The sequence below is a fragment of the Psammomys obesus genome, unplaced genomic scaffold (assembly GCF_907164565.1).
Source record: "Psammomys obesus unplaced genomic scaffold, mPsaObe1.curated_primary_1811, whole genome shotgun sequence".
In the NCBI taxonomy this organism is placed as follows: Eukaryota; Metazoa; Chordata; class Mammalia; order Rodentia; family Muridae; genus Psammomys; species Psammomys obesus.
Genome location: NW_026596039.1, coordinates 6,279,187 through 6,302,102, shown reverse-complemented (window position 1 = coordinate 6,302,102; position 22,916 = coordinate 6,279,187). Strand labels below are relative to the sequence as shown.

Here is a 22,916-nt window from a genome sequence, read left to right as displayed (position 1 = left end):
GTAGTGGAAAGAAGCATGTGTGTGTGTTTCTTGGAACTAACCCAAGGCTTTGGGCATGCTACACAGAGCTGACCATGGCAGTTCAGCAAGTAGTTGTATGTGTTAGGGTTCTTTGTTTTTCGCTTTTGAGACAGGGTCTTGCTATCCAGCACAGTACTGACTGAGATCCTTTTGCCTCAGCCTCCCCCGTGCTGCCACACACCTGACCCTTTCTTTTCTTTTCTTTCTTTCTTTCTTTTTTTTTTTTTTGAGGGTTTCTTTGTGAAGCCTTGGCTGTCCTGGACTCTAGACCAGGCTGGCCTCGAACTCACAGAGATCTGTTTGCCTCTGTCTCCCTGAGTCCTGGGATTACAGGCTTGTGCCACCTTGCCTGGCTGACATGATCTTTTCTCTCTTTGGAAATTCAAGCTTGGTGGTACATACATGCTGTAATCCTAGCACTTGGGAGGTGGAGTTCAAAGTCATTCCGGGCTACATAGCAAGTTTGAGATTGACTCAAAAAACAAGAAGTGTTGTCTATTATGGGAGGCTGAGACAAGAAAACGGAAAACTTCAAGGGCAGCCCGAGCCCATAATAGCGCAAACTTAAAAAAACAAAAGAAAACAAAAAAACCTGCAAGGCTTAGTTTAAGTAGAAGAATGCCACTATTTTTTTTAAATAAAAAAAAAAATTTTATTAATTACACTTTATTCACTTTGTATCCCCCATAAGCCCCTAAAAATGCCACTCTTAAACTAATTGTCTATTGTCAGTGCTGGAGAGGCGTAGCTGTAAAATTCTGAGGAGCTTTCTGGAACCCTTTTATTGATGATGAAAGCACGCTAACAAAGCTCTGGGGCGTAATAACGGAGGGCGAGGAACGACACCCTCAGGTTATCCTCTGACCACTCAGACGTGCACCCACACTACACACATTTAATAAATGCAATATAAAATAGCCGGAGGGGGGGTGACGGCGAACTGCTTTAATCCCAACACTCAGAAGGCAGAAACTCTGATCTCTGTGAGTTCGACGCCAGGTTTGGTCTACAGCGCTAGTCCTAGAATACCCAAGGCTACACAGAGAAACCCTGTCTCGAAACACCAAAGAATAAGTAAATGAAATAAAATAAAAACTGAAAAGAAAAAAAATAATTGTTTCGATTACTCTGTGCAGTGGCCCGCTATGTCGCAATCCTAATTCCCGCCCAGAGGAAGATGCCGCCCCTTCGAGGGAGGGCAACGGACGTGACGCAGAGCTCAGCAGGTCCTGCAGCCCGGCTGGAGTGCGGGCTCCTGCCTCATGTGCCTTCAGTCCCCGCCGGCCCAGGTCGCCGGCTCCTGCAGACGCCAGGGGACCGCAGCGGCAGCGCCGCGCCTGCGCCCTGAGCCGAGCCATGTCCGGTAACGGCGGCGCCGCTGCAACCGCGGTGAGTCCTGAGCCGGTGACCCGCACTTCACGGGGCTTTCTGGGTGCAACGATTGGCCCCGGGTTGCCATGCTTCGTCGTCTATTGGTCGGAATAGCTAGCTGTCATTTTTTCCCCCCCTCCCTCTAGACTTTTTAAAGGGCCAGTAACTAGATTGCCTTTAGGAAGGGAGGGGGAGATCCTGAGCAGTCAGTCGGTGTGGCCTTGAGAGTGGAAAGATGGTTCATCGTGAGATTCCATCTCCGTGGGTCCAGGGTTAGTGACCCGGCCAGTAAAGGTGTACACATCGACAAGATCCTTTCACGAAGTAGGGGCCGAGGCAAATCCAGCTGCCTTGGAATATGCTGCACTTGGTTCAGGGGAGTACTCATTCTTAGAACTGTATACAGATTCTTAGAACTGTATACGAACATCCTGCAGGTATACACGCCTTCTCCCGTACTCCGTTATGGAAGTCACCAAGCCCTGGCCACCCACAAAGTCCCCAGTTGAGACACCTCTGAATTACTACTGTGAGTGGGGAACCACCCCTGGGCCTTGTGGTTTCTCTTGTGCCTGGAAGGCTCTGGACTTGCGGGCAGGCCGCCTGAGATAAGGCAGAGCTGGGAGGCCTGCTTATCTCCTGCCCAGGCTGTGTGAGCTGTAGTCCTTGCTTGTGAAGTAGTGAACACTGGGTTAGGGTAGGAAGACCTGGATTCCAGCATCCACTTTCTGCCTGTTCATTGCGCGTGAGACTTTTAGCCAGTAATTTGATCCCTCTGCATCTTTGCTTCTGTGACACTTGTATAAGTACCTATCCTTTCTAACCTAGTAGGGTTTTTGTGAGGACAATATACAAAGACCATGGTTCAAAGACTGGGTCAGTTACTTTAAAGAATTGCTTGAACGTAGAAAGGAATAGCAATTCCTTTTTACGGGCTCCTTGTGGCTTAGAATTTCTGTGTTATTTCAAGCCTAGCTAAACTGCAAAGGCTATCTCAGAGTCATCTGTTGGAGGAATAATCACGGTAGAGTGGACTGGAGTCCAAGAGCAAGTTTTCACTTCCTCCAGTGACCAAGAACCTGAGTTTCTGGCTCCAGAGGAACCTGTGAGATGAGGAACCCAGTGCAGGGGAGGTGAAAGTTTCTATAGTGGCTTTGCTCAGCGGGAAGAAATAAGACCTTTGTGGCAGACTGCAGAACCCAGTTCTACCTGCTTGGCACTAAACACTTTTATCCCAGGCACCTGGACAGGGAGAAGAGGCGTGTCCCTCTGAGCTCTTGGCACTGGCTCTGACACCAGAGGAAGCATTCAGACAACTTGAATCCCTCAAGTTGTCATCAGACTCACACACGTGCTATAGCATGCTATAGCCTTATGGGACATCTTGAGGCATTAGATGGCCTTTAATTTCACAGGCCCTTGATGGGATGATGTCCCCAAAGTCACCCAGCAGGAACATGAACAGGTATTGACCTCAGTCCTTATAGGGAGCATTCTAGTCAGACTAAGAAACACTTAATGCCTCATCCGGGGGTTAGGGAGACTTTTTCAAGTGCCTGTGTTGTTGTGGACACTGAGCCTGTTCTCTAGTGATGTGAGGCTTCAGCCCTCCTGCCTGGCCTAGCCTCCTGTAGGTCCCACCCTCTGGTAGGGCCCACCCTCACTGTGCTGTGGCTGATGGGCCTTATCATTTCACCCACCTGGCTGTATGCAGCCCTCCCACTGAGGGCTGCCTTGGCCAGCCTGGTCTCTGGGGCTCAGTGTCCTTCCAACTTGCTGCTGCTATCACAACAGATCCCATTACAGCTTTCTCTGGTCTCTGCTTCTGGAGCAGGTAGGAGGGCAGAAGGTACTAAGGAAGGTTAAAGGGCCAGTTGTGGGAGTCTTTCCCTATTTTCAGGCTCACCTGGCCAGGCCCTGGGGGTCCTTTCTCCTAAGCCTGTGATCCTGGTTCTTGGATAAGGTGTCGTGAAAAAGAATGTAACCTGGGGACTTTCTTCTGCAGGAAAAAAACGGCTCAAGGATGAGGGTGGTTCGAGTGGGTACCCGAAAGAGCCAGGTGAGTACAGTCAGAGTCAGCTGTCGGAAGAGGTCTAACTAACACAGGGTCATCAGTTGAGAGGACCCAGAGGGTTAGTTCCTAGCACAGAGCCAATAGAGTGCCTGGGAGTCCATTTCATGGGGACTGGCAGCTTCATCTGAAAAAAGTCCCTGGACCACAGAAGTGGTTGGGGCACTGAGAAAGGATTCTCAAGCCAGGCCCTTCTCATCCCCATGTGAGAAATCTAGTCCCTTTCTGTATCTTTCTTGATCCATATAAGGATGTGAGCCTGGGGCAATGGCCAGGGGAGGGCAGGAAACATCTGAATCTCTGTCCCCAGCTGGCTCGCATACAGACCGACACTGTGGTGGCGCTGCTGAAGGCCTTGTACCCTGGCATGCAGTTTGAAATCAGTAAGTTTTCTTGGGAAGGGTGAATGGGAGAACACAGCATCTCTGGCTTTGCAGATGGTCGAGGCCTGCTTGGAAGACTCCTGTCTTGCATGCAGATGGAGGGGTCGCCTCCTGTGAACAGCTTTACTTCCAAATGGCTGGGCTAGCCTGACATTTAATACCTTCTGCCTTGGGTCTTTTTATGAGCGTGTTTGCGTTTTCTGTCACTGTGTGTATTCCTGGCGCTTCTGTGCCTCTGTGAATGTAGTACCAAGCTGAACCAGGGTGACTCAGTAGATGTTGGCTAATGGGTACCTGATTGACTCTTTCCTCAGTTGCTATGTCCACCACTGGGGACAGAATTCTTGATACTGCACTCTCTAAGGTAAAGATAATACTTATCTTTGTTCTTCCAGCCCCTCTCCCCACTTATTCCCATAAGAGGTTCACTCTAAGGCTCTTTCTTCCTTGGCAGATTGGAGAGAAGAGCCTATTTACCAAGGAGCTAGAAAACGCCCTGGAGAAAAATGAGTGAGTGAAGATAAGAGAGTGTGGTACGCCTCCATTCTCTCGCTAGAACCCCAGAGTAGCTCCCCAATATTAGCAGGACTGTTGGGTTAGGCTAAGGCACTTATAGGCTTCCACAAAGGAGAGTGTCTTGTTTTGGAGTCACCTAACTTCCTAAGGTATAAGGTTGGCTGGGGAAAAGGCTGTAGAGTAGTTGAGAACAGACTTCAAGGTCCTTACGTCTTACTTAGAATGGCTAGAGTCGATGCTCCAGTGGGTGGAGAAGGGTCAGGTCAACCACTCAAAGCCTTTCTCCGTGTCCCCCCGCTCTCATCTCTAGGGTGGACCTGGTTGTTCACTCCCTGAAGGATGTGCCTACCATACTACCTCCTGGCTTTACCATTGGCGCCATCTGCAAGTAAGAGTAATGCTCGGGAGGGGGCCTGGGCCGGGGCTTAATCCCACCCACCATGAGAGTCTTTGATTTTTTACTTTCCACTTTACAACTTGACCACTTAGCCCTCTTCTTTAAGGTTGTCAGTCATTAAGCATGGCAGAAAACCCTGGAAGAGCCAATTGGTTGGCTATTTAGAGTGCGTGGAGATGGGTTCAGGGGCACGGGCCTGTAATACCAGCTATTAGGGAGGCTAAGACAGGATGGGAGGTTCAGGGCCTGCCTGGGCTAGAGGGAGTTGAAACAGCGTGAGGAACTTAGGGAGACTGTGTCTCAAGGTGTGGTGTGCAAGGAGGCTGGCTTACGACAGCTTAGCTGGTGAAGGAATTTGCTGCCAAGCCCAGTGACCTGACGTCAGTCCCTGGGGTCCTCATGGTAGAAGGGGAGGCTTGAATCCCTCAAGTTGTCATCAGACTCACACACATGCTATAGCATGAATATGCTCCCCATTCCATAAATAAAAACTTAAACAAGAAAATGAAACAGAAAACCTTAAAAAAAAAAAAAAAAAAAAAAAAAAAAAAAAAAAAAAAAAAAAAAAAGAAGTAAAAGTCAGGCCTGGTGGCTCATGCCTGTAATCTCAGCATTCAGGAGGCTGAGCCAAGAGGATTACTGTGAGTTTAAGGTTAGCCTGGGGTACATAATAAATCTTAGGTCAGACTGGGCTAGAGTTAAACCCTTTATTTCATCATTTGCTCTCCAGACGGGAAAACCCTTGTGATGCTGTTGTCTTTCACCCAAAATTTATTGGGAAGACCCTAGAAACCTTGCCAGAGAAGAGGTGAGTGGGCCCTGGTGTGCAGAGGACGGAGGGGTGGACAGTGGAGAGCAGCGGGCAGCCTGTACTTAATTTTAAACTCTCTCTGTGAGCAGCACCGTGGGAACCAGCTCCCTGAGGAGAGTGGCCCAGCTACAGAGAAAGTTCCCTCATCTGGAATTCAAGAGTATTGTATCCTTTCCAAAGAGAGAAGGGCAGTGGTCAAAGAAGAGAAGTGTTAGAGGACTCTGAGAGTCCTAAATAGGATCTTCTAAAGCAAGTGGTCCATGTGGGCAGTGGATTGTTTGTCTTTCCTTCCATCCATCCATCCATCCATCCATCCATCCATCCATCCATCCATCCATGATCCACAGTCCTTTAATGTTTTCTTAAACTAAGGCAGGTGCCTGGCCGTGAGAATAATTGTAAAACCAACATTGTTCCTGCTTATATAGAATTGACATGTTAACTAGAGAGACTGACAGGCCTTGACAATACAAGTGATACCGATCAGTGATGACCTCTTGGTGGCAGGGATGGAAGGTGCTTCCATTTTTACTTTATGCTGCTAAATGGCTTTTATTTTTACAGTGAATATGTGGTATATCTCATAAAACTAATTTTTAAAAACAGTATGTCCTGGGAATGGGAGAGATGACATAGTGGTTTAAAGCACTGGCTGCTTTTCCAGAGGACCCTGGTTCAACTCCCAGCATTCACATGGTGGCTCACAACTGTCTCTATGTAAAAGGGACTTTTTTTTTTTTCACCTGCTTCAATTATTGTCTCAGAGGCTTACTACCTCTGTCTGCTAACCTAGGCCTGCTCCTGGAAACTTCCAGTCCCCATACAATCCAACCTAGGCCTAGAATGTTTTCAGCCTCTGGGACTTTCTGCTTAATAGGCTCACCCTTTCTTACTGAGGTCAAAGCTGGTTGGTTCAACTCAGCTGTTCTGGTTCAGGTTCCTCTCCCAGCTGACTTATTCAATCTGACTTCTCTATTGATTTCTCAGTTACTCTGCTTGGCTACTCAGACTAACTCGAATAATCTTTTCTAAGCTTCTGGCTCCTTCTCATTCTCTGGCTCATTCTGTCTTCACCTGTGTCTAGCTTGTTTTCTCATTTAACCTTTCTCTGTAAAACTCTCCTGGTAAAACTGCCTCCTCTCTCCCTTTCCCTCCCTTCCTCCTTCCCTCCCTTCCTCTGCCTCTGTCTCCCTTTCTCTGCATTGCACCTTATGTGGCTGTCCTTTCCCTTTTTCCTCTCATGAGAGTTGGCCATATCCTATTCTGTCATATCTGTCTCTGATTTGTCACTTTCTGCCACTCAATTAGAGATTACTTTCAATAATCTCTATGATTATTGGGTAATAATTATTGGATAAATGGGTTCTTCCTTCTTTTTTTTTTTTTTTTTTTTTAAGACAGACAGGGTTTCTCTGTGTAGCCTTGGCTGTCCTGGAACTGACTCTGTAGACCAGGCCGGCCTCACAGAGATCCGCCTGCTTTTGCCTCCCTGGGTGCTGGGACCACATGCATGTGCCACCACACATGGGCTGGGTGCTTCCTTCTGCAAACTAACTTTACCTTCATTGTTTGGGATTAAAGGCATGTGCCACCAGGCCTGAACCTATCTTAACCTAAAACTTACTCTATACCAGGCTGCCTTGAACTCAGATCTGCTTTCCTCTGTCTCCTGGATTAAAGGTGTGTTTATATTCTAGCCTGATCATACAGATCTAGAAGGTCTTTGGATGTAAACTCTTGCCAGAACAGCCATGTTCTGAATTAAGATTCCTCTAGATCTCTAACTTCAGCTCTAAGGGATTTGATGCCCTCTTCTGGCCTCCACAGACCTACATGTATGTAAAACACCCATACACATAAAACTAACATAAATAAATAAAAACTAGTATGTCCCAAAGGTGGTACATGCCTTTAATCCCAACACACTGGAGGCTAAGGCAGGTAGCTCTCCATGAATTCAAGGCCAGCCTGATTTACAGAGTAAGTTCCAGTACTGCCAGAGCTACACTGTGAGATCCTGTCCAAAAAAAAGTCTTTTTTCCTTTTTTTTTTTTTTTGAGACAGGTTTTTTCTGTGTAGCCTTGGCTGTCCTAGAACTCACTCTGTAGATCAGGGTGAACTCCCCTGCCTCTGACTCTAGAGTGCAGGGATTAAAGGCATACACAGCCACCACCTAGCCAAAAGTCTTTAAAAAGTAAGCTAGAGTGCAAAAGAGACTGTGGGGCCAAAGGTGCACTATGATGGTCACAATTTCTCCTTAGCATCTCTCCACAGCGGGGAAACCTTAACACTCGCCTGCGGAAGCTTGATGAGCAGCAGGAGTTCAGTGCTATTATTCTGGCTGTGGCTGGCCTACAGCGAATGGGCTGGCAGAACAGGGTTGGGCAGGTAGGGACTGCCCCATTCCGATTCCTATTTAATTTGCTTCATTCCTGCCTTTGGTGTATCTTCTTGAGCATTCTGCCAATAACACTACAAGCCAGAAAGTAAACTTGGGCTAGGGAGATTGGGATTAATGGCCAGACTCCTGCTAGTGCCTTCCCCCACCCCCTTCAGGCTTCCTAGATTGGCAAACCCTTGACCACTGCTTTTGCCCTTCCCAACCCCCCTTCCCACTATTCCATCCGTTCTGTCTGCCTCCACAGATCTTGCACCCAGAGGAATGCATGTATGCTGTGGGTCAGGTAAGTTTGCCTGGAGAGGGCTTGGTTGATGAGGCTCCTTCAAGAGCTTTGGTTAATAGCCTTTGGCACCTGCTTCCTATCGAATAAAATGTTCAGGAAGGGGCAGCCTATGGCATAAAGACCCTGGGAAGCAAGTAGAGGAGGAATGTTGCCCACGTTTAGCTCAGTGACTGGAGAAAGATCAGGCCCGTTGTACCTTTAGGGAGCCCTAGCCGTGGAAGTCCGAGCCAAGGACCAGGATATCTTGGATCTAGTGAGTGTGTTGCATGACCCCGAGACTCTCCTTCGCTGCATTGCTGAAAGGGCCTTTCTGAGGCACTTGGTAAGTCTTGGGCTCCTCCTGTGGTGGTGTGGGAACTTGGGAAACCAGGAAAGGTACTTACTCAAGTAAGTACTCTGTATGTAATGTTTTGTGAGAGGACCCTGGTCTATCCCCAGCAGCCTTTTCAGTTATATCCATATATATATATTTATATCCATATATGTTTATATGTAAATTTTCGTATAAATAAAACCTATGCCTATGGGTCAAAAGTGGTGTTAAAGGCCCTTAAAGCTCAAAGAAACCTATCATTGCAGGAAGGAGGCTGTAGCGTGCCAGTAGCAGTGCATACAATGATGAAGGATGGACAAGTAAGCAGGGAAAATGGATGAGGGGCAGGGACTGGCATTTCTGTGTGCACCCAAACATCTAAACAGCTTGCTGGTACAAAACGTTTTCTTTCCTAGCTGTACCTGACTGGAGGAGTCTGGAGTCTAGATGGCTCAGATAGCATGCAAGAGACCATGCAGGCTACCATCCAGGTCCCTGTTCAGGTACTGACTGGGAGATGAGGGAGGAATAAAACAGAATTGCTTGTAATCTTCCCTGTCACCAAATTCTTACTCCTCTCATTCAGCATGAAGATGGCCCAGAGGATGACCCACAGCTGGTAGGAATCACTGCCCGGAACATTCCAAGAGGAGCCCAGCTAGCTGCTGAGAACCTGGGCATCAGCCTGGCCAGCTTGATGCTGCACAAAGGAGCCAAGAACATCCTGGATGTTGCACGGCAGCTTAATGATGTGCATTAACTGGTCTGTAGGGCACAGGAACCCCAGCTGCCACTTTCCAGTGCCTACGTTTGGGTTTCAAGTGCCCTGCGCTCCCTAACTAGGATTATCCCAGGAGATTGAACCACAGGGTGTTGAGACTTCCAGAGACATGCCTCATCTTGAGGCCTTGATGACTGCCTTTCTTCCTCATAGTCCGGGCTTTAAAGTCCATGCCAATCTTTGAATGTAACCAATGTCACTAATAAACCAGCTGATTGTGGTTGTTTTGGTGGAGTCTGGGGAAGATTAATAAACCCAAAGCCCTTTTGAACCTGAATTCTGAGTTTGGGACTTTTCTGTTGTAAACCATTCTATGACTGCTTCCTGTTCTTGGAATTAAATCCCCAGGAAGCACCAAACAAGCCAAGAGAACAGCGTTGCATTCCTATAGAGTTAACAGGATTTGTGTTTTGCAGCCTTTCCCATTCTCACTGCCTGATGTAAGGAAGTTACCCTATAGTCCCATTCCCACAACTCATGCTGGGAACGTGGCTCTACCACAGAGCTATATATACATCCCGGGCCCGGGCCTACAGCAATCCAAAATAAATCAGACACAAGTGTTAAAAAACCAAACAATCCTTTAATAAAATTAGCCCATTGAAACTCCCCACTACCTAAGGTTCTAGTCTTGGCATAGGCTGCAAAATTCCAGTTCAGAAGCCAACAGAGGCTCAGTCCAGACAGGGATTCACCGACTTGTGCTGGTATCTAGGTGTTTGGGTGGTCGAGTCGCTGGGGAGGAAAGGAGATGCCTAGGCCCGGCTGCCAGTCTCCTGCGGCAGGAACACAACTTCTGTCCACAGGCCTGCGAGCGTCTCCCAGACCCTTGCCAGGACGCACCCTGGAGAAAACCGGCTCATAGGATTGTCCCGGCCCCACCACAGCGGCCTATGGGTAAAGACGGGGAAAACTGGTGTAAGAGGCCAGCGAGGGGAGGGGGCGCACGGGACCGACAACGGGATGAGCTCCTCTTTACCGAAGCCTGGGAAGCAGGTCAGCTCTGGAGCGTCCAGGCGAGAGCTAAGCACCGAGCTGGAGAAACGACGTCCTGGCTGCAGCCGCGGAGGGACTCACCTTCCAGCCCACCTCGGCCGCCCGTCCCGGCGAGAGGCCGGGCCTCCTCCCGCCGCAGCCTCTCCGCGCGGCCCGACCGAGGTCGGCGAGGCCGTCTCCCAGCTGCGGGATGGGCCCGGGCAGCGGCGACCTCCGCGGCTGACCCGGAGACGCGGGGAAGGGGAGGCGGAGGCGCGCGAGGGAGCGAAGGGGGGAGGCGGCGGCCCGGGCCGCAGCCCGAAGTGGCTCAGCTCTTTCTGTGAGGGATGTGGTGGCCCTTAAAAGGGCCTTTGTGGAGGAGTGGGGAGGGCTGGGCGGCCGCGGCGCGAGCCCCCTCAGTACTCCTGGGAGGCCTGGGTGGCCTTCTTGCCGCCCGCCGGCGTCTTGGGCCCCACGGTGGCGCTGGTCTTCTTGGGCAGCAGCACGGCCTGGATGTTGGGCAGGACGCCGCCCTGCGCGATCGTCACGCCGCCCAGCAGCTTGTTGAGCTCCTCGTCGTTGCGGATGGCCAGCTGCAGGTGGCGCGGGATGATGCGCGTCTTCTTGTTGTCCCGGGCCGCGTTGCCCGCCAGCTCCAGGATCTCGGCGGTGAGGTACTCGAGCACGGCCGCCAGGTACACGGGCGCGCCTGCGCCCACGCGCTCGGCGTAGTGGCCCTTCCGGAGCAGCCGGTGCACGCGGCCTACTGGGAACTGGAGGCCGGCGCGCGAGGAGCGCGACTTGGCCTTGGCGCGGGCCTTGCCTCCGGTCTTGCCGCGACCCGACATGGTGTGCGAGGTAGAATGGAAGAGAGCGACGTGAGGAGAGGGGTAACCGCCGAGCGCCGCAGTCGACTGTCGGCCCGCGCGGGCGGGCCCGCTCTTATAAGCTACCCGGACACGCCCCCGCGTCCGTCCGATTGGCTCTTTTTTTAATACCCGCCTCTGGTTGGTTGTAATTAGCCCATCGGTGACGCGTCTTGGAGGAGAGAGCGCACCCAGTGATTGGTCCAATTTGAAAACCTTTTACCCGGGGAAGACGGCAAGGCGGAGTGGCCCTAAGCTGGCGGCTCATCACCCGTGGAAATGGCCTATCCGTACAAAGCGCGCGAAATTTAAACGCTACTGCGCGCCACCAAAACTGGAAGACGAGAAGGGCGGAGCTTGGAGCCACCTCTACAGCGTCTGGGAAATCTGAGCCGGCGTAGGGTTTTAAAGGGAAAGGATCTACACTAAAACCTTCCATGTCCCACTCCGTCCTCTACTCTAGCAAAGGGAAGGCTTATTTATTTGGGGGAGGGGGACGGGTGTGTGTCTTTCAAGACGAGGGTTTTTTGTGTGTAGCCCTGGATCTCATTCTGTAGATTAGGCTGGACTCAAGAGAGCTACCTGCCTCAGTCTCCCAAGACCTGGGATTAAAGGAGTTCACCATCACCATCTGGCTTTTGTTTGAGATGGGGTTTCTCAAGTCCTGGCTGTCAGGAGCTCTGCCTGCTTCTGCCTCCCTGGTGCTGGGATTAAAGGCATGTACCACGCATGGCTGCAAAGGGAGGGTTTAAAAGAAATGAAACCTCCCAAGAGTTTAATCTTAGCCAGAAAACAGTATTGTGGTCCTTTGTGCTACTGTAAATTAGTACTTTAGTATTTATTCGACATGTTGTGTCTGGCCTCAGTTCTGTCACTTTGTGCAAGAAAGGACCTGATGGAGCAAAGGAGGGCATCCTACTGGGAAAGGTACCCACTCTAACCCTTCTAATCTATCCTAAAAGGTCCATACAAAAAATAAATATATCAGGCTGGGGATACAGTTTAGTGGTAGAGCACTTCATTACAAGGAAGCCCTGGGTTCAATCCTTAAGCAACTCATAGGTTAAAAAAAAGGGGGGGGGAGGGTAGGGGAAGAGTGGATATACCTACAGGAGGAGCAAGTAAAAGGTAATCCTTTATTGTCACCATTTTGAGCACATGGCCCTGCCTCTGCTCTCCTAATCAGAACACTTAATTTTATAGTCAAATCTGAGGTTACCTTGGAGTATGTTGCCCTAACTCTAGCCCCTAGCCCAGGTTCTCTCTTGAGGTCCAGCGGATTCCTTTAGAGTTAGGGCTCTGAAAGTTGAGCTGTGAATAGCTGTATAAAAGATGCTACATCCCCACCTTATGAGATTGTGGATGGGACAGAAAGGGAAAGGGTGGAAAGCTGAAGAAAGCCATAGGCGAAGTCCAACTAATGGACTAAATCCAATAAGGTCCATTCAGGATGTCAATAATCACAGATGATGGGAGAAACTGAAGACAAAATCTGAAAAATTAACAGTCAGGGAGGCCTGGACCAAAAGGCAGTCTTGGACCAGACAAAGGCTGGTCCTGGGTGAGGTCCAATGGAGACTGTGGTTAAGGGCGATCGATCATCAGGAAAACTCAGACATCATAGAAGAGTCGAACAAGCTGGTAACGAATGGAGAAGGTGACAGCGCTGCTGAGGATCTAGGAGAAATGGACTGGCATTAGAACCAAGGTGAAACAGAGACAAGAAAATTTACATAAATCCCACCCTCAACTTTACCTGCAACAGCAGCAGGAGCAATGTGAGGTTTCTCTCATGTGTGGGCCCAAAGACTTTAAGCAGCAAGTTGATGAGGGTCATGTTGTTACATTCAGTGAAGGCACCATCTTCACTCTCACCTCGGTGAACTGTCACTAGCCGGAGGCTCTCTGCCACCTGGAAGGGCCCAGTGGTGGAGACAACTTCAGTTACATTTCTTGAACAGGAATCTTGATGTTTCTAAACTCTCCTTGGGCCTGAGAAGGCCTACGTTTCTTTTTCTCAAGTTAAGGATGGTGGCCTGGGGCCTTACCTCCTTGACACCTTGTTACCTTTAAAATAAAGGTGCCCAAGAAAGAGAGGCTCTTGGTCTTGAACTTGGAATAGCTCATCTCCAGTTTGCCTGTCTTCGAATTGAGTCTACAACAGAAGATGATTTCACATTACTCAATCAAAGTTTTCCCACTCTGTGTTTAGTAAGAAGACTACTGAGGACTTGAGCACTTAAGTCTGGCTCTGCTGCTTATGTCTGGGTGATCACATAAGCTTTGTAAAGTATAAGGGGCCACAAACAGTTATTGCATTCTTTTCCCCCACTTCTTTTTGCACAGTAAATGTAATGTTGGCTTTAGCTATCCCAAGTAAAAAGCTATCATGACCCTCTCCAGCCCCACAGTGGATACCTGGGTATGCGGTGTCGAGGGCAGGGGATGATATGAAAGAGCTGAGGCAGCGAGTAGAGGAAATTGAACACTTGTGGCATAAAGAAGAGCAGCATGGTCTTGCTGAAGTGGCCCAAGATTCCCACCACGGCGAAGGTCATGCCAGCAAAGTAACAGAAGGTATCTCCCACAAACACCTGTGACGGGTACCTGAAGAGAAGAGAGGATCTGAGCCAATGGCAGGAGTCATTACTGACCCTTTCTTTCACATCACACACTCAGGCTAGTCCTGACCCTGAGAGTTCCAAGAGAAAGGCTGTTCCAGAAACTCTGCGGGATGCAGGGCCCCAAATTCACCTATTCCTGGGAGCTCCACAGCATTTGCTCCCAACTACTTCAGAGTAGACAGCAATCCTACAACACCATGAGGCTGGTTTGTAGCTTAGTGATCAAGCAGTCACCTAGCAAGTACAAGGTCATGGATTTAATCCCCAGCACTATGGTGTGTGTGTGTGGGGGGGATATCTAATAGCACATATCTGTAATCCCAGCTCTTACAGAACCTGACGGCAGGAGGATTATTAATTCAAGTCCACCCTTGACAAAATAGTAAGTTCAATGCCAGAGAGACCCCCACATCTCAAAAAAAAAAAAAAAAAGGGTCTGGGAATATAGCTAAATAGTTGAGTGCTTGCCTACCATTCTTAAGACCCTACCTTCAATCCTTTGTACCATAAACACACACACACATACCATAAATGCTTGTGCTCACACACACACAAAACACTAGAAATGGCAAACTACCACCAATGGAAGACCCACCCAGAGAACACCCAACAAAAGTATGCACAATTTTAGTCTCCTCTCCTCATTAGAAGCTGAGTGATGTCAAGACCTTCTCTGCCACATATGCCAATCATTTTCTTCTTATCCACAGATCTACTTACCAGTTATGGTACAGCAATCCCAAGGTAGTAAAAAAGAATGGTATCATGAAGTAGAGGGAAAAGACATGATCATCCCGATAATCACCTTTGGAGCAGAGTGACAAGAAGGAAGTTAGTAGTCATACCCCCTAAGTACCTTTGGTCTTGCCTGTGTCTAATTTATGTTACCAGCCACTGGGAACACCTCAAGTCACTTTCAAGACCAACCCTACCCCGCTGCCCTGTTGGCCTCTACCTTCCATGTGCTGGGATTACAGATATTTGCCACCACCACAACCAGTTCTAACTTCCCCTTTTGTGTCACCTAGCCATTTCCCAATACTCTGTCACTTTTATTGAGCCTTCCAAAAAGCTAGTTATGGGCTAGAAAGGTGGCTCAGTGATTGAGAACACCAGCTGCTCTTTCAGAGGTCCTAAATTCAGTCCAACGCGCCCACCTGGTGGCTCGCAGCCACCTTTAACTACAGTCTCATAGGATCAGCTGACATCTTCTGGAGTACAGATACACATGTGGACAAAACATCCACATAAATAAACAAACAAAAGCCTAGTGACTCCAGCACTTAGGTAGAGGCAGGCATAGCTCTGGGTTCAAGGCCAGCCTGGGCTATATAGTGAGTTCCAGGACAGCCAGGGCTACACAGAAAAAAACAAAAAACAAATAATAACAAAAAAGCTAGTGACAGCCAGGCATGGGGGCAAATGCTTTTAATCCCAGCACTTGGGAGGCAGAGGCAGGTGAATCTCTGAATTTGAGGTCTGAGCCTGGTTTACAGAGTGAGTTCCAGGACAGCCAAGGTTCACACAAGTGAAACCCTGTCTGAAAAAAAAAAAAAAAAGCGACTGTCTTAAGTGTGGTTTAGAAATTCCAGCTGGAGTTTGAATGCCAGTGATGCTTTCTAGCTGTATAAATTTGAATATGATACATTGAATTTCTCTGTTTCCATTTTTTCATCTGTCAAACTGACTCAGTTACACAGAGTCATTAGATGTAAATGAGATAATGCTTAAAAATAGAGGTACACATGCCTTTAATCCCAGAACCTGGCTCTCTGAGTTCCAGGGCTACTCGCTTCAACCCGCCTCAAAACAAAACAAAGTGTTTAGGCTTAATAAGCACTTGTCGATGTCCATCAACTAAAGACAACCAGAAATAACTAATAGCCAAACTTGGGCTTACTTAGAAACGAAGACTTCTGAAGTCATATACCACAAGACCACAAGGGACCATCAGCCATTTCAGTCAAGGGATGCCAAGAGGAGCTTATGTTAGGATTTGTTTTGGGTAATTTGGGAGAGGATGAAAGGAAGTAGAGGCGTGATCTGAACTGGGAGCTCTCAGAAGGCATGAGTAATTTTAATATTTTTGTTTGCTTCTTTCTTTCAAGACAGGGTTTCTCTGTGTGCAGTCCTAGCTTTCCTGGAACTCGCTTTGTAGACCACGCTAACCTCGAACTCACAGAGATCTGTCTGCCTCTTCCTCCCAGGTTTTATTTTATTTTATTTTTTAAGAAGTAGGAGTCAGGCAGTGGTGGCACATGCCTTTAATCCCAGAACTTGAGAGGCAGCATGGTCTACAGAGATAGTTCCAGGTTAGCCAGGGCTACACAGAGAAACCCCGTCTTGAAAAACTGAAAAAGAAAGAAATAGGAGGAGTAGGAAGAAGCCAGGTTGTAGTGGTACATGCCTGTAATTCCAGTAGTTGGGAGACTGATAAGATCATGAGTTTGAGGCCATCATGGTCATTTTTATGCTGCTGAGTGCTCAGGGTCTGCCGAGCACTCATCATACAGCATGATGATGAAGGGAAGGGTCTTTTGTTTTTTGTTTTGTCTTCCCACTATGGTCAGACAGTGACCCTTTCTGATGCTGGGGTTCTGTGAAACTAAGTCTAATAGGAATCATTGGTCTAGCTATTCACGACAATCAAGCTATAAATGATAGCATTGCTGGTTGTTTTTCTCATGCTTCCTAATTCCTTATTGCTGTTTGCAAAGTGAATAGCTTTGATTCTAAAATTACTCTTGTGTTGTCCCCTTCCTCCAGGAATTCTCTACATTCACACCAGGCAATTCCCTTAACATTCAGGCTGCTCTTCCTCCCTATCCCCAATATCACCTACCTTCCAGCTCCACCAGGTTGAAGACAATGATAGAGGCAGAGATGACTAGTGATTGGCCAGCCTCTAGGCCATTAATTCCTGCTAGGATGTTGATGGCATTGGTACAGAACACTGCAAGAAGTCCCATGTAGACATAGTACAGGATCCCTGTGGAGACACAGAATCAGAGGAAGTAGGATTTGGATTGAATGATTGATTGATCTTTGAGAACAGAGCACAGGATGAATGAATGAAGGGATGTGAACAGGTAAGGCCTAGTAGCACAGGCCTATAATTCTGAGTAGTTGGAAGGAAGGTGTCAGGAGGATTACCAGTTTAAGGCCTGCCTGGGTTAAGTAAGTTCAAGGCACTTTAGTGTGTGGCCCTGTTTTGAAATTTTTTTAAATGAAAAGAGAGAGAGAGAGAAAGTAAAAGCTTTGATATAGCTCAGAGTGCCTCCCTAGCCAGCATGAGGCCTTCGGTTCAATTTCTTGATACAGAAAGGAAAGAAGGGAAAAGAGAGAAATCTGAGACGACACATGGACAGAAAAGGATGCTTGATGGAGATACAGACTTCTAGGAGGGGTCTTCTATCGGGATCTCAGAAGGAAGGGTACCCTGAAGTAGGTACCACAGGGGCAGTAGTGACAGGGCTACTTACCCAAGTCCAAATGCAGGCCAAGAATCCAGCGGAAGGGCTTGGGCACCACAATGGTTGTATTGCCAAAGTTAGTGAAGTAGACCATGAGGAGAGGTAGTGAGGCAGCTGTGGGCAGCAGCAGCTTATGGCGCCAGCGCAGATTGAGTACGTCATCAGCGAAGCCCAGGAAGATCATGCAGCAGATGGCAAGGAGGGCACCTATCAGGGCCACAAACTGGGGAGGCTCGGGCAAGTCATGACTCAAGCCTACTCCTATTCTGCCTTTTAAGAATTCCTGTCTTTTTCCATTTTTTCTTTCCCTTTTTCTTTTGGAGCTAGGGATTGAACCCGGGGCCTTTCGAATATAGGGTAGTGTTCTACCACTGAGCTATTATCACCGATCCAAGAATTCCTGGATCTACAGTTGGGTCCACAAGAACCCTCTTCCCAAATCCAAATAACACCAACTCCCATCCAACCATCCCCACTGATGCACTTACTTCATGGTGGGGGAATGCCTTACACTGCTCCTCCACAAAGCAGCTCAGGAAGGGGAAAGGGATGAAGCAGAAGAGGATGATAAGGAAAACAGCACCGCTGATCACTCCCTGGGACTCTGGGCTACGGCCCAGCAGCAAGAGGAGGAGGAGGAGGAGGAGGAGGAAGAAGAAGAAAGGGGCGTGGTCACTAACTATTGTAGGGTTGTCGGTAAGCCAAAGTGGCTTTCTTCCAATGATTTCCTTTTGTTGTTTGTTGGGGAGGAGGGAGAGTGCGCACAGGGAAGAGGATACCACTGCTACCCAAAGGTCCCATTCCGTCCTTCCCAGGATAAATAATTCTATTACGGTCCAGACTTCTGGGTTGTTTGGATTAGCTCTCCGGCCAGCGCAAAGCCAAGCCCCTCAGCCCTCTTCCCTGTCCTGTACAACCTGGCCCCCAAACCCAGGACACCCGCGTGCCGTTACTCACATCTGCTCTCGGCTGAGCTTATTGAGGTCCTGGCCACAGAGGCGCGCGGCGATAAAGTGGCTACGGAAGGCAGGGATGAGGGTGACAGTAGCCACAAATCCCAGCAGCGAGCCGCTCAAATTCACCAGCAGCGGCAGTGGCAACTCCGGGAAGGCCCACATGGTGACCGGCCAGGGGCCGCCGCTCCGCCGCCTACTCAGCTAACTAGCAAGCCGGGGACGGTCCCGAGGCCTCGGCAGCTGGCAGTGCCGCTCCCTACACGCAGAGTGTTCCCGCGCTAGCAGGAACAAAACCCAACTACGACCTGACCCTTCCTCCTGACCCGCAAGAGGCTCTCTGAAGCAACCTCGGCTCTGCCCCGCTGCACCTACCCATTGTTTCCGCCCGGATCTTAATTGCAAAAGAACTATCGCTGCTGAAGACCGAGGCACCATTTTTAAAATGGGCACTAGAGCCGGACGGGTGGTGTGATTTAAAACCAAACTTTTGTTCGAAAGGAGCGGCATCTTTAGAGTTTTGGAAACTCAACCGACGAAAAGAAGGTGGATACTCTCGAAACATCAAATTGCACAGCTCAGAACGGAAATACGATTTGCCCAGTTCCAACATGAACGCCGCCCTGTACCACGTGGCTGACACGGCTTGTTCTGTGGTTCCACGTCTTCCCCCGCAGGTCAGGTTTAAAGGGCTAGCAGCCTTCACTTAATCTGGGATGCCCTGAAGCCGGGAACAGGGCTACTGGAAGCCGGCGGTGGTCAGAAGGGATGAGAGTGTGGAATCACACCTGCTTTTTGCAGGAAAACTGTTACCCACACTTTAGGAAGCCGCGGCAAACACTGTTTCCCGAAACGCAGCCACAATTTGAAGGGATTTTATAATCTCGAAAGCTCAGACACTCGAAAACGCCCCTCCCACTCTTTTTCTTGTTCACGACCCAGGTACTTTTCCCTCAACATCCCACCTACCTTCTGCCTCCACAGTAGCAGTTTGTTGCTGGGCAACCTATGGCTGCATATCGCCACTGAGGGAGCTGCTTGTGCGTTCAGGTCTTCAACTTTAGAAGGGACTTAGACTTAGTGTTGAATCACAGCACTGTGTCAAGCTCTCAAAACACGAAGACAGAAACTGAGGCATTGGAAAGAGTTAAAGAGGCAAGAGAGCTTGTCCATAGTACCGGATAAGCTTGCGGGTCTCCCCGTCAAGTTTCTCCTTCCAAGGCTTTTGACACCTGTGTCTCTGCAAGAAGCAGTTCTCCGGAATATTGATCTCTTAGGTGGCTAATATTTTCCGTTCCTCAGAGAGGGCTCCACCACACAGTTAGGGAGTTGACAATAGCATATCATTTTGTCCATCTCTTTTGAACACAGCATACTCCTAAAGTCAGGATGAGGTTGACACTTTTTAGGTCAAAGATAGTCTATCCTTTTCCTCAAAACATTCTATATATGAAGTGTTCCTTCTACTTGAAGATGGCTCTTATTAACACTAAAAGCCCCATATGTCACACACACACACTTACTCAATAGCATACTGTTTTGTTTCTGTGTGTGTGTGAACATGCAAGCAAACACCAGAGAGGCAAATGTTTTCCTTTCTGCTGGTGTCCCCTGAGGTATAGGACACAAAGATAATCTGTGTATCAAGCACAGCGAGCCAGTCTAGAAAAGAGATAGAGAATGAGAGGAGCACACGGAAGTGAGGGGAGTGTTATCTTATAATATTTCTGTAGTGAGAGGGTAAGGGTCTTCCAGACTGAGGGTCTTCCCTGAGATGCAGGGAGCAGGTGTGAAGGTAGAGCTTGCAAGATCCCCAGAGGAGGGCGCATTGAGCTACCTTGTTGATCAGAAGTAGGCTGAGACTCCCTGGAGTTTTGAGGGACAGTCTATCTTTTTTTTTTTTTTTTAATTATTTTTATTTGGAGGCAAATCCTAATAAAGCTTCTTTCTAACCTGGCCCTAAAATCTCCTTGTATCTTTCTTCTCCAGAGATCACTATCTCATCCACCAGGCACCTAAGAGGGTTTGAGAACTAGTTTAAAGACAAGGCACTAGGGATTTATCAGCTGCATGTATCGGTTACCATCAGAAGTGGTTACTTGGATACTTGTCATATAATCTGAATAATTTTGCTCCCGGGATGGTAGTGCTCCCTTGATTAACAGAGAAAGAACCAAATACCTGGCTCACTTGAAATTTTGTGTCTAAAGCACATGCCTAAATCCTGGAAAGTCATCCCTGGAACTCACGGATCTGCTGAGTTGCAGTTGTCCCTGTGCTGAGCAGACAGCACACATGTAAGCAGCCCTGAGTGCCTCCCAGTAAGCAAGCCAACCTACTATTAAATCAATTGCCTGTCAAAGTCTATCTCCAAAGTGTAAAAGGACCACGAGAGAGCTCTGTAAAGTCTGGGGCTCAGAAACTTGTAAGGTCTACCCATGGCCCTGTCCTTTTCTTCTTTCCTTTCTCCTTTCATTCTGGCTAGTAAAAGTCATCAACTGGAAGTAAAACCTAATATTGCCCAGTCCTTTGAAAAGTGGATATAATATATAAAGTCCTAGAGTCCACTATGTAGAGCAGTTTGACCTCGAGTTTATGGCAATCCTCCTGCCTCTCCCTCCTGAATGATGGTATTATATATGCCATCACACCCAGCCCAGAGTACTGGCTCTAAAACTTCACTGACAATAGGAATTCTAGAGATGTTGGGAAACATGATCAGACAGATTTCCAAACAGGGCAGAAATCCCAAATATTACTACAAATAAAGGGAGGAGAGTGTGGATTCAAGTGATACCTTTTTATCTTCTTTCAAGGGCTAGGTCAAAATGAATACTAACAAAGGTCAATGTGAAATTTAAAATGAGTGGCAATCATCAACTCAGAGTTATACTGCTCAGGACATTTGGACCTACCGTTCTCTCTGTAGTAGATGTCTCCTCTAACTCCTTTTTTGTTTGTTTGTTTTATTTGAGACTGGGTTTCTCTATGTGGCCTAGATTGATCCTGAACCCAGAATCTCCTGCCTCTGCCTCCCATGGGCCTGCTGAGATTATAGGTGTGAGTCGCCATGCCCTGTCCAAGGGGAGGCTAGCTAGCCTCTGAGGCTATCTGAGCCTCAGTCACTGCTGGTAGGTCTTCTTGGTGCAGATTTTTTTTTTTTTTTTTTTTCCTTTTTGCAGTGCTGGAGATGGAACTCAGGGCTTCATGCATTTTAGGCCAGACATCTACCTCAGAACTATATCCCAAATCCTATAGAGTATTTTCCATTAAGACTTTTTTCTTCAAGACAAGGTTTTCTCTGTGTAGACTTGGCTGTCCTGGACTTGCTTTCTAAATCAGGCTGGCCTCACCTCAACACTCACAGAGATCCTCTTGCCTCTGCCTCCCTGAGTGCTGGGATTAAAGGCGTGTGCCACCATGTCCAACTCCATTAAGACATTTTAAGACAGATTTTTTTCATATCAAGAGCTGGGCTTGAATGTACTAAGTCATCCACATTGCCAGCCTGACCTTTCTGATCTTTCTGCCTTGCTTCTACTTCCTAAAGGTTGAGTCATAGTTGTGTACCACCATGCCTAATTTATGTGCTGTGGAGGGTTGAATTCAGGGTTTTCTGTATGCCAAGGGAGCACTTTACCAACTCCTAAGTAACTGAGGTGGGGGCATGGTGGTGTACCCTTTTAATTATGGCACTCGAGAGATAGAAGCCGGTGGACCTCTATGAGTTAACCAGCAGCCTGATTTACATAGTGAGTTCCAAGCCAGCCAGTGAGACCCAGCCTCGGAAAACAAAACAAGAAAAATGACAACTGGCAAATCTCTGTGGTGTAAAAAATGTCCTAAGTGCTGTGGGGAATACAGGAATAAAGACGCAGTTGCTTTCTTCAAAGACTACGTCAACATAATTAAGATACATTCATTGAGTATGAAGGAAGAGAGATGATTATGACGTCATTTCTATTCTGAGTTTCCCGATGAGTAAAACAGACCTCTCATATAAACACCCAGCTAAACCATAAAGCAAAATGAAACAAGTACTCAAAGGCTACGTAATGGGTGGACAGGAGACGTGGAGACCAGGGAAATCAAGCAGGATCCGGAAGCACAGGACAAGTGTCCAGGTGAAAAGTTGAAGAAATAAACCTAAGATTGTAGAGAAATGACTGTTTGGTGTTTTTTGTGTGTGTGTGAGAGAGAGATAAGATGTTAATGTACAGCTTTAACTGGTCTAGAACTCTCTATGTAAACCAGGCTGCCTCCAAGTAATAAAGAGCAGCCTGACCACCGCCCCTCCACGCCTGAGTTCTGGAACTAAAGGCATATACCATCATGCCCAGCTTCCCTGTATATCCCAGGCTGACCTTGAATTCACAATCCTTACTCAGCCTCCAAGGTGCTGGACTTGCCAAAGAGCCACCTTCCCCCATTGCCAGAGAACAGGGTTCTTCAGAGGTCTAAACGCTCCTCAAGAAGGACTCTTGGCGGAGAAGGCCTTGAATTTTGACAGTGTCTTACATCGCTTTCCTGAGCATGGCCCTTCTTCTTACAGACTCCTTCCGCCTAGGTTGCATCCCAGAGCTCTCTCCTTCCTTGGTTCCATGCCTTCTGCCCTGAGATTAAAGACTGAGCACTCTCGGCATCTCCGTTAGCTCTGGAGCTCACTGTGTACGGTCA

At 48.2% G+C, this 22,916-nt stretch overlaps 3 protein-coding genes across 4 annotated transcripts; 1 reads left to right on the top strand and 2 right to left on the bottom strand.

Moving 5' to 3' along the window:
* The first annotated feature begins 1,242 nt into the window (after window positions 1-1,242).
* Window positions 1,243-9,625, top strand: Hmbs (hydroxymethylbilane synthase). The gene is made up of 14 exons (XM_055622365.1): window positions 1,243-1,410; window positions 3,398-3,451; window positions 3,774-3,846; window positions 4,161-4,210; window positions 4,301-4,356; window positions 4,673-4,750; window positions 5,490-5,567; window positions 5,660-5,735; window positions 7,845-7,958; window positions 8,216-8,254; window positions 8,457-8,576; window positions 8,834-8,887; window positions 8,984-9,070; window positions 9,154-9,625. Exons 1-14 carry the CDS (start codon window positions 1,378-1,380, stop codon window positions 9,325-9,327), a joined length of 1,086 nt encoding a protein of 361 aa, XP_055478340.1. The 5' UTR covers window positions 1,243-1,377; the 3' UTR covers window positions 9,328-9,625.
* A 286-nt stretch (window positions 9,626-9,911) lies between these two features.
* Window positions 9,912-11,226, bottom strand: LOC129687540 (histone H2AX). Its single transcript, XM_055622005.1, has 2 exons — window positions 10,328-11,226; window positions 9,912-10,239 (listed from the first exon to the last, which is right to left on the bottom strand). The coding sequence occupies exon 1, from the start codon at window positions 11,169-11,171 to the stop codon at window positions 10,740-10,742; it is 432 nt and encodes a 143-aa protein (XP_055477980.1). The 5' UTR covers window positions 11,172-11,226; the 3' UTR covers window positions 9,912-10,239; window positions 10,328-10,739.
* Window positions 11,227-12,311: 1,085 nt separating this feature from the next.
* Window positions 12,312-18,659, bottom strand: Dpagt1 (dolichyl-phosphate N-acetylglucosaminephosphotransferase 1). Of its 2 annotated transcripts, XM_055622382.1 has the most exons (9): window positions 18,244-18,656; window positions 17,775-17,895; window positions 17,296-17,509; window positions 16,656-16,802; window positions 14,534-14,618; window positions 13,608-13,796; window positions 13,257-13,344; window positions 12,946-13,101; window positions 12,312-12,866 (listed from the first exon to the last, which is right to left on the bottom strand). In XM_055622382.1, the coding sequence occupies exons 1-9, from the start codon at window positions 18,402-18,404 to the stop codon at window positions 12,801-12,803; spliced, it is 1,227 nt and encodes a 408-aa protein (XP_055478357.1). In that variant the 5' UTR covers window positions 18,405-18,656; the 3' UTR covers window positions 12,312-12,800. The 2 variants fall into 2 exon arrangements, with proteins under 2 accessions (XP_055478357.1, XP_055478358.1); XM_055622383.1 differs by lacking the exon at window positions 12,312-12,866 and having other exon boundaries at window positions 12,980-13,101; window positions 13,238-13,344; window positions 18,244-18,659.
* Between the last annotated feature and the right edge of the window lie 4,257 nt (window positions 18,660-22,916).

Coding starts and splice junctions, on each gene's coding strand:
- Hmbs (XM_055622365.1), top strand. CDS start 1,378: ATGTCCGGTAACGGCGGCGCCGCTGCAACCGCG. Junction 7,959..8,215: donor GGCAGAACAGGGTTGGGCAG/GTAGGGACTGCC, acceptor CTGCCTCCACAG/ATCTTGCACCCAGAGGAATG. Junction 9,071..9,153: donor CCATCCAGGTCCCTGTTCAG/GTACTGACTGGG, acceptor CCTCTCATTCAG/CATGAAGATGGCCCAGAGGA.
- LOC129687540 (XM_055622005.1), bottom strand. CDS start 11,171: ATGTCGGGTCGCGGCAAGACCGGAGGCAAGGCCCGCGCCAAGGCCAAG.
- Dpagt1 (XM_055622382.1), bottom strand. CDS start 18,404: ATGTGGGCCTTCCCGGAGTTGCCACTGCCGCTGCTGGTGAATTTGAGC. Junction 13,102..13,256: donor TGGGCACCTTTATTTTAAAG/GTAACAAGGTGT, acceptor GGGCCCTTCCAG/GTGGCAGAGAGCCTCCGGCT. Junction 12,867..12,945: donor TGCTCCTGCTGCTGTTGCAG/GTAAAGTTGAGG, acceptor CATTTCTCCTAG/ATCCTCAGCAGCGCTGTCAC.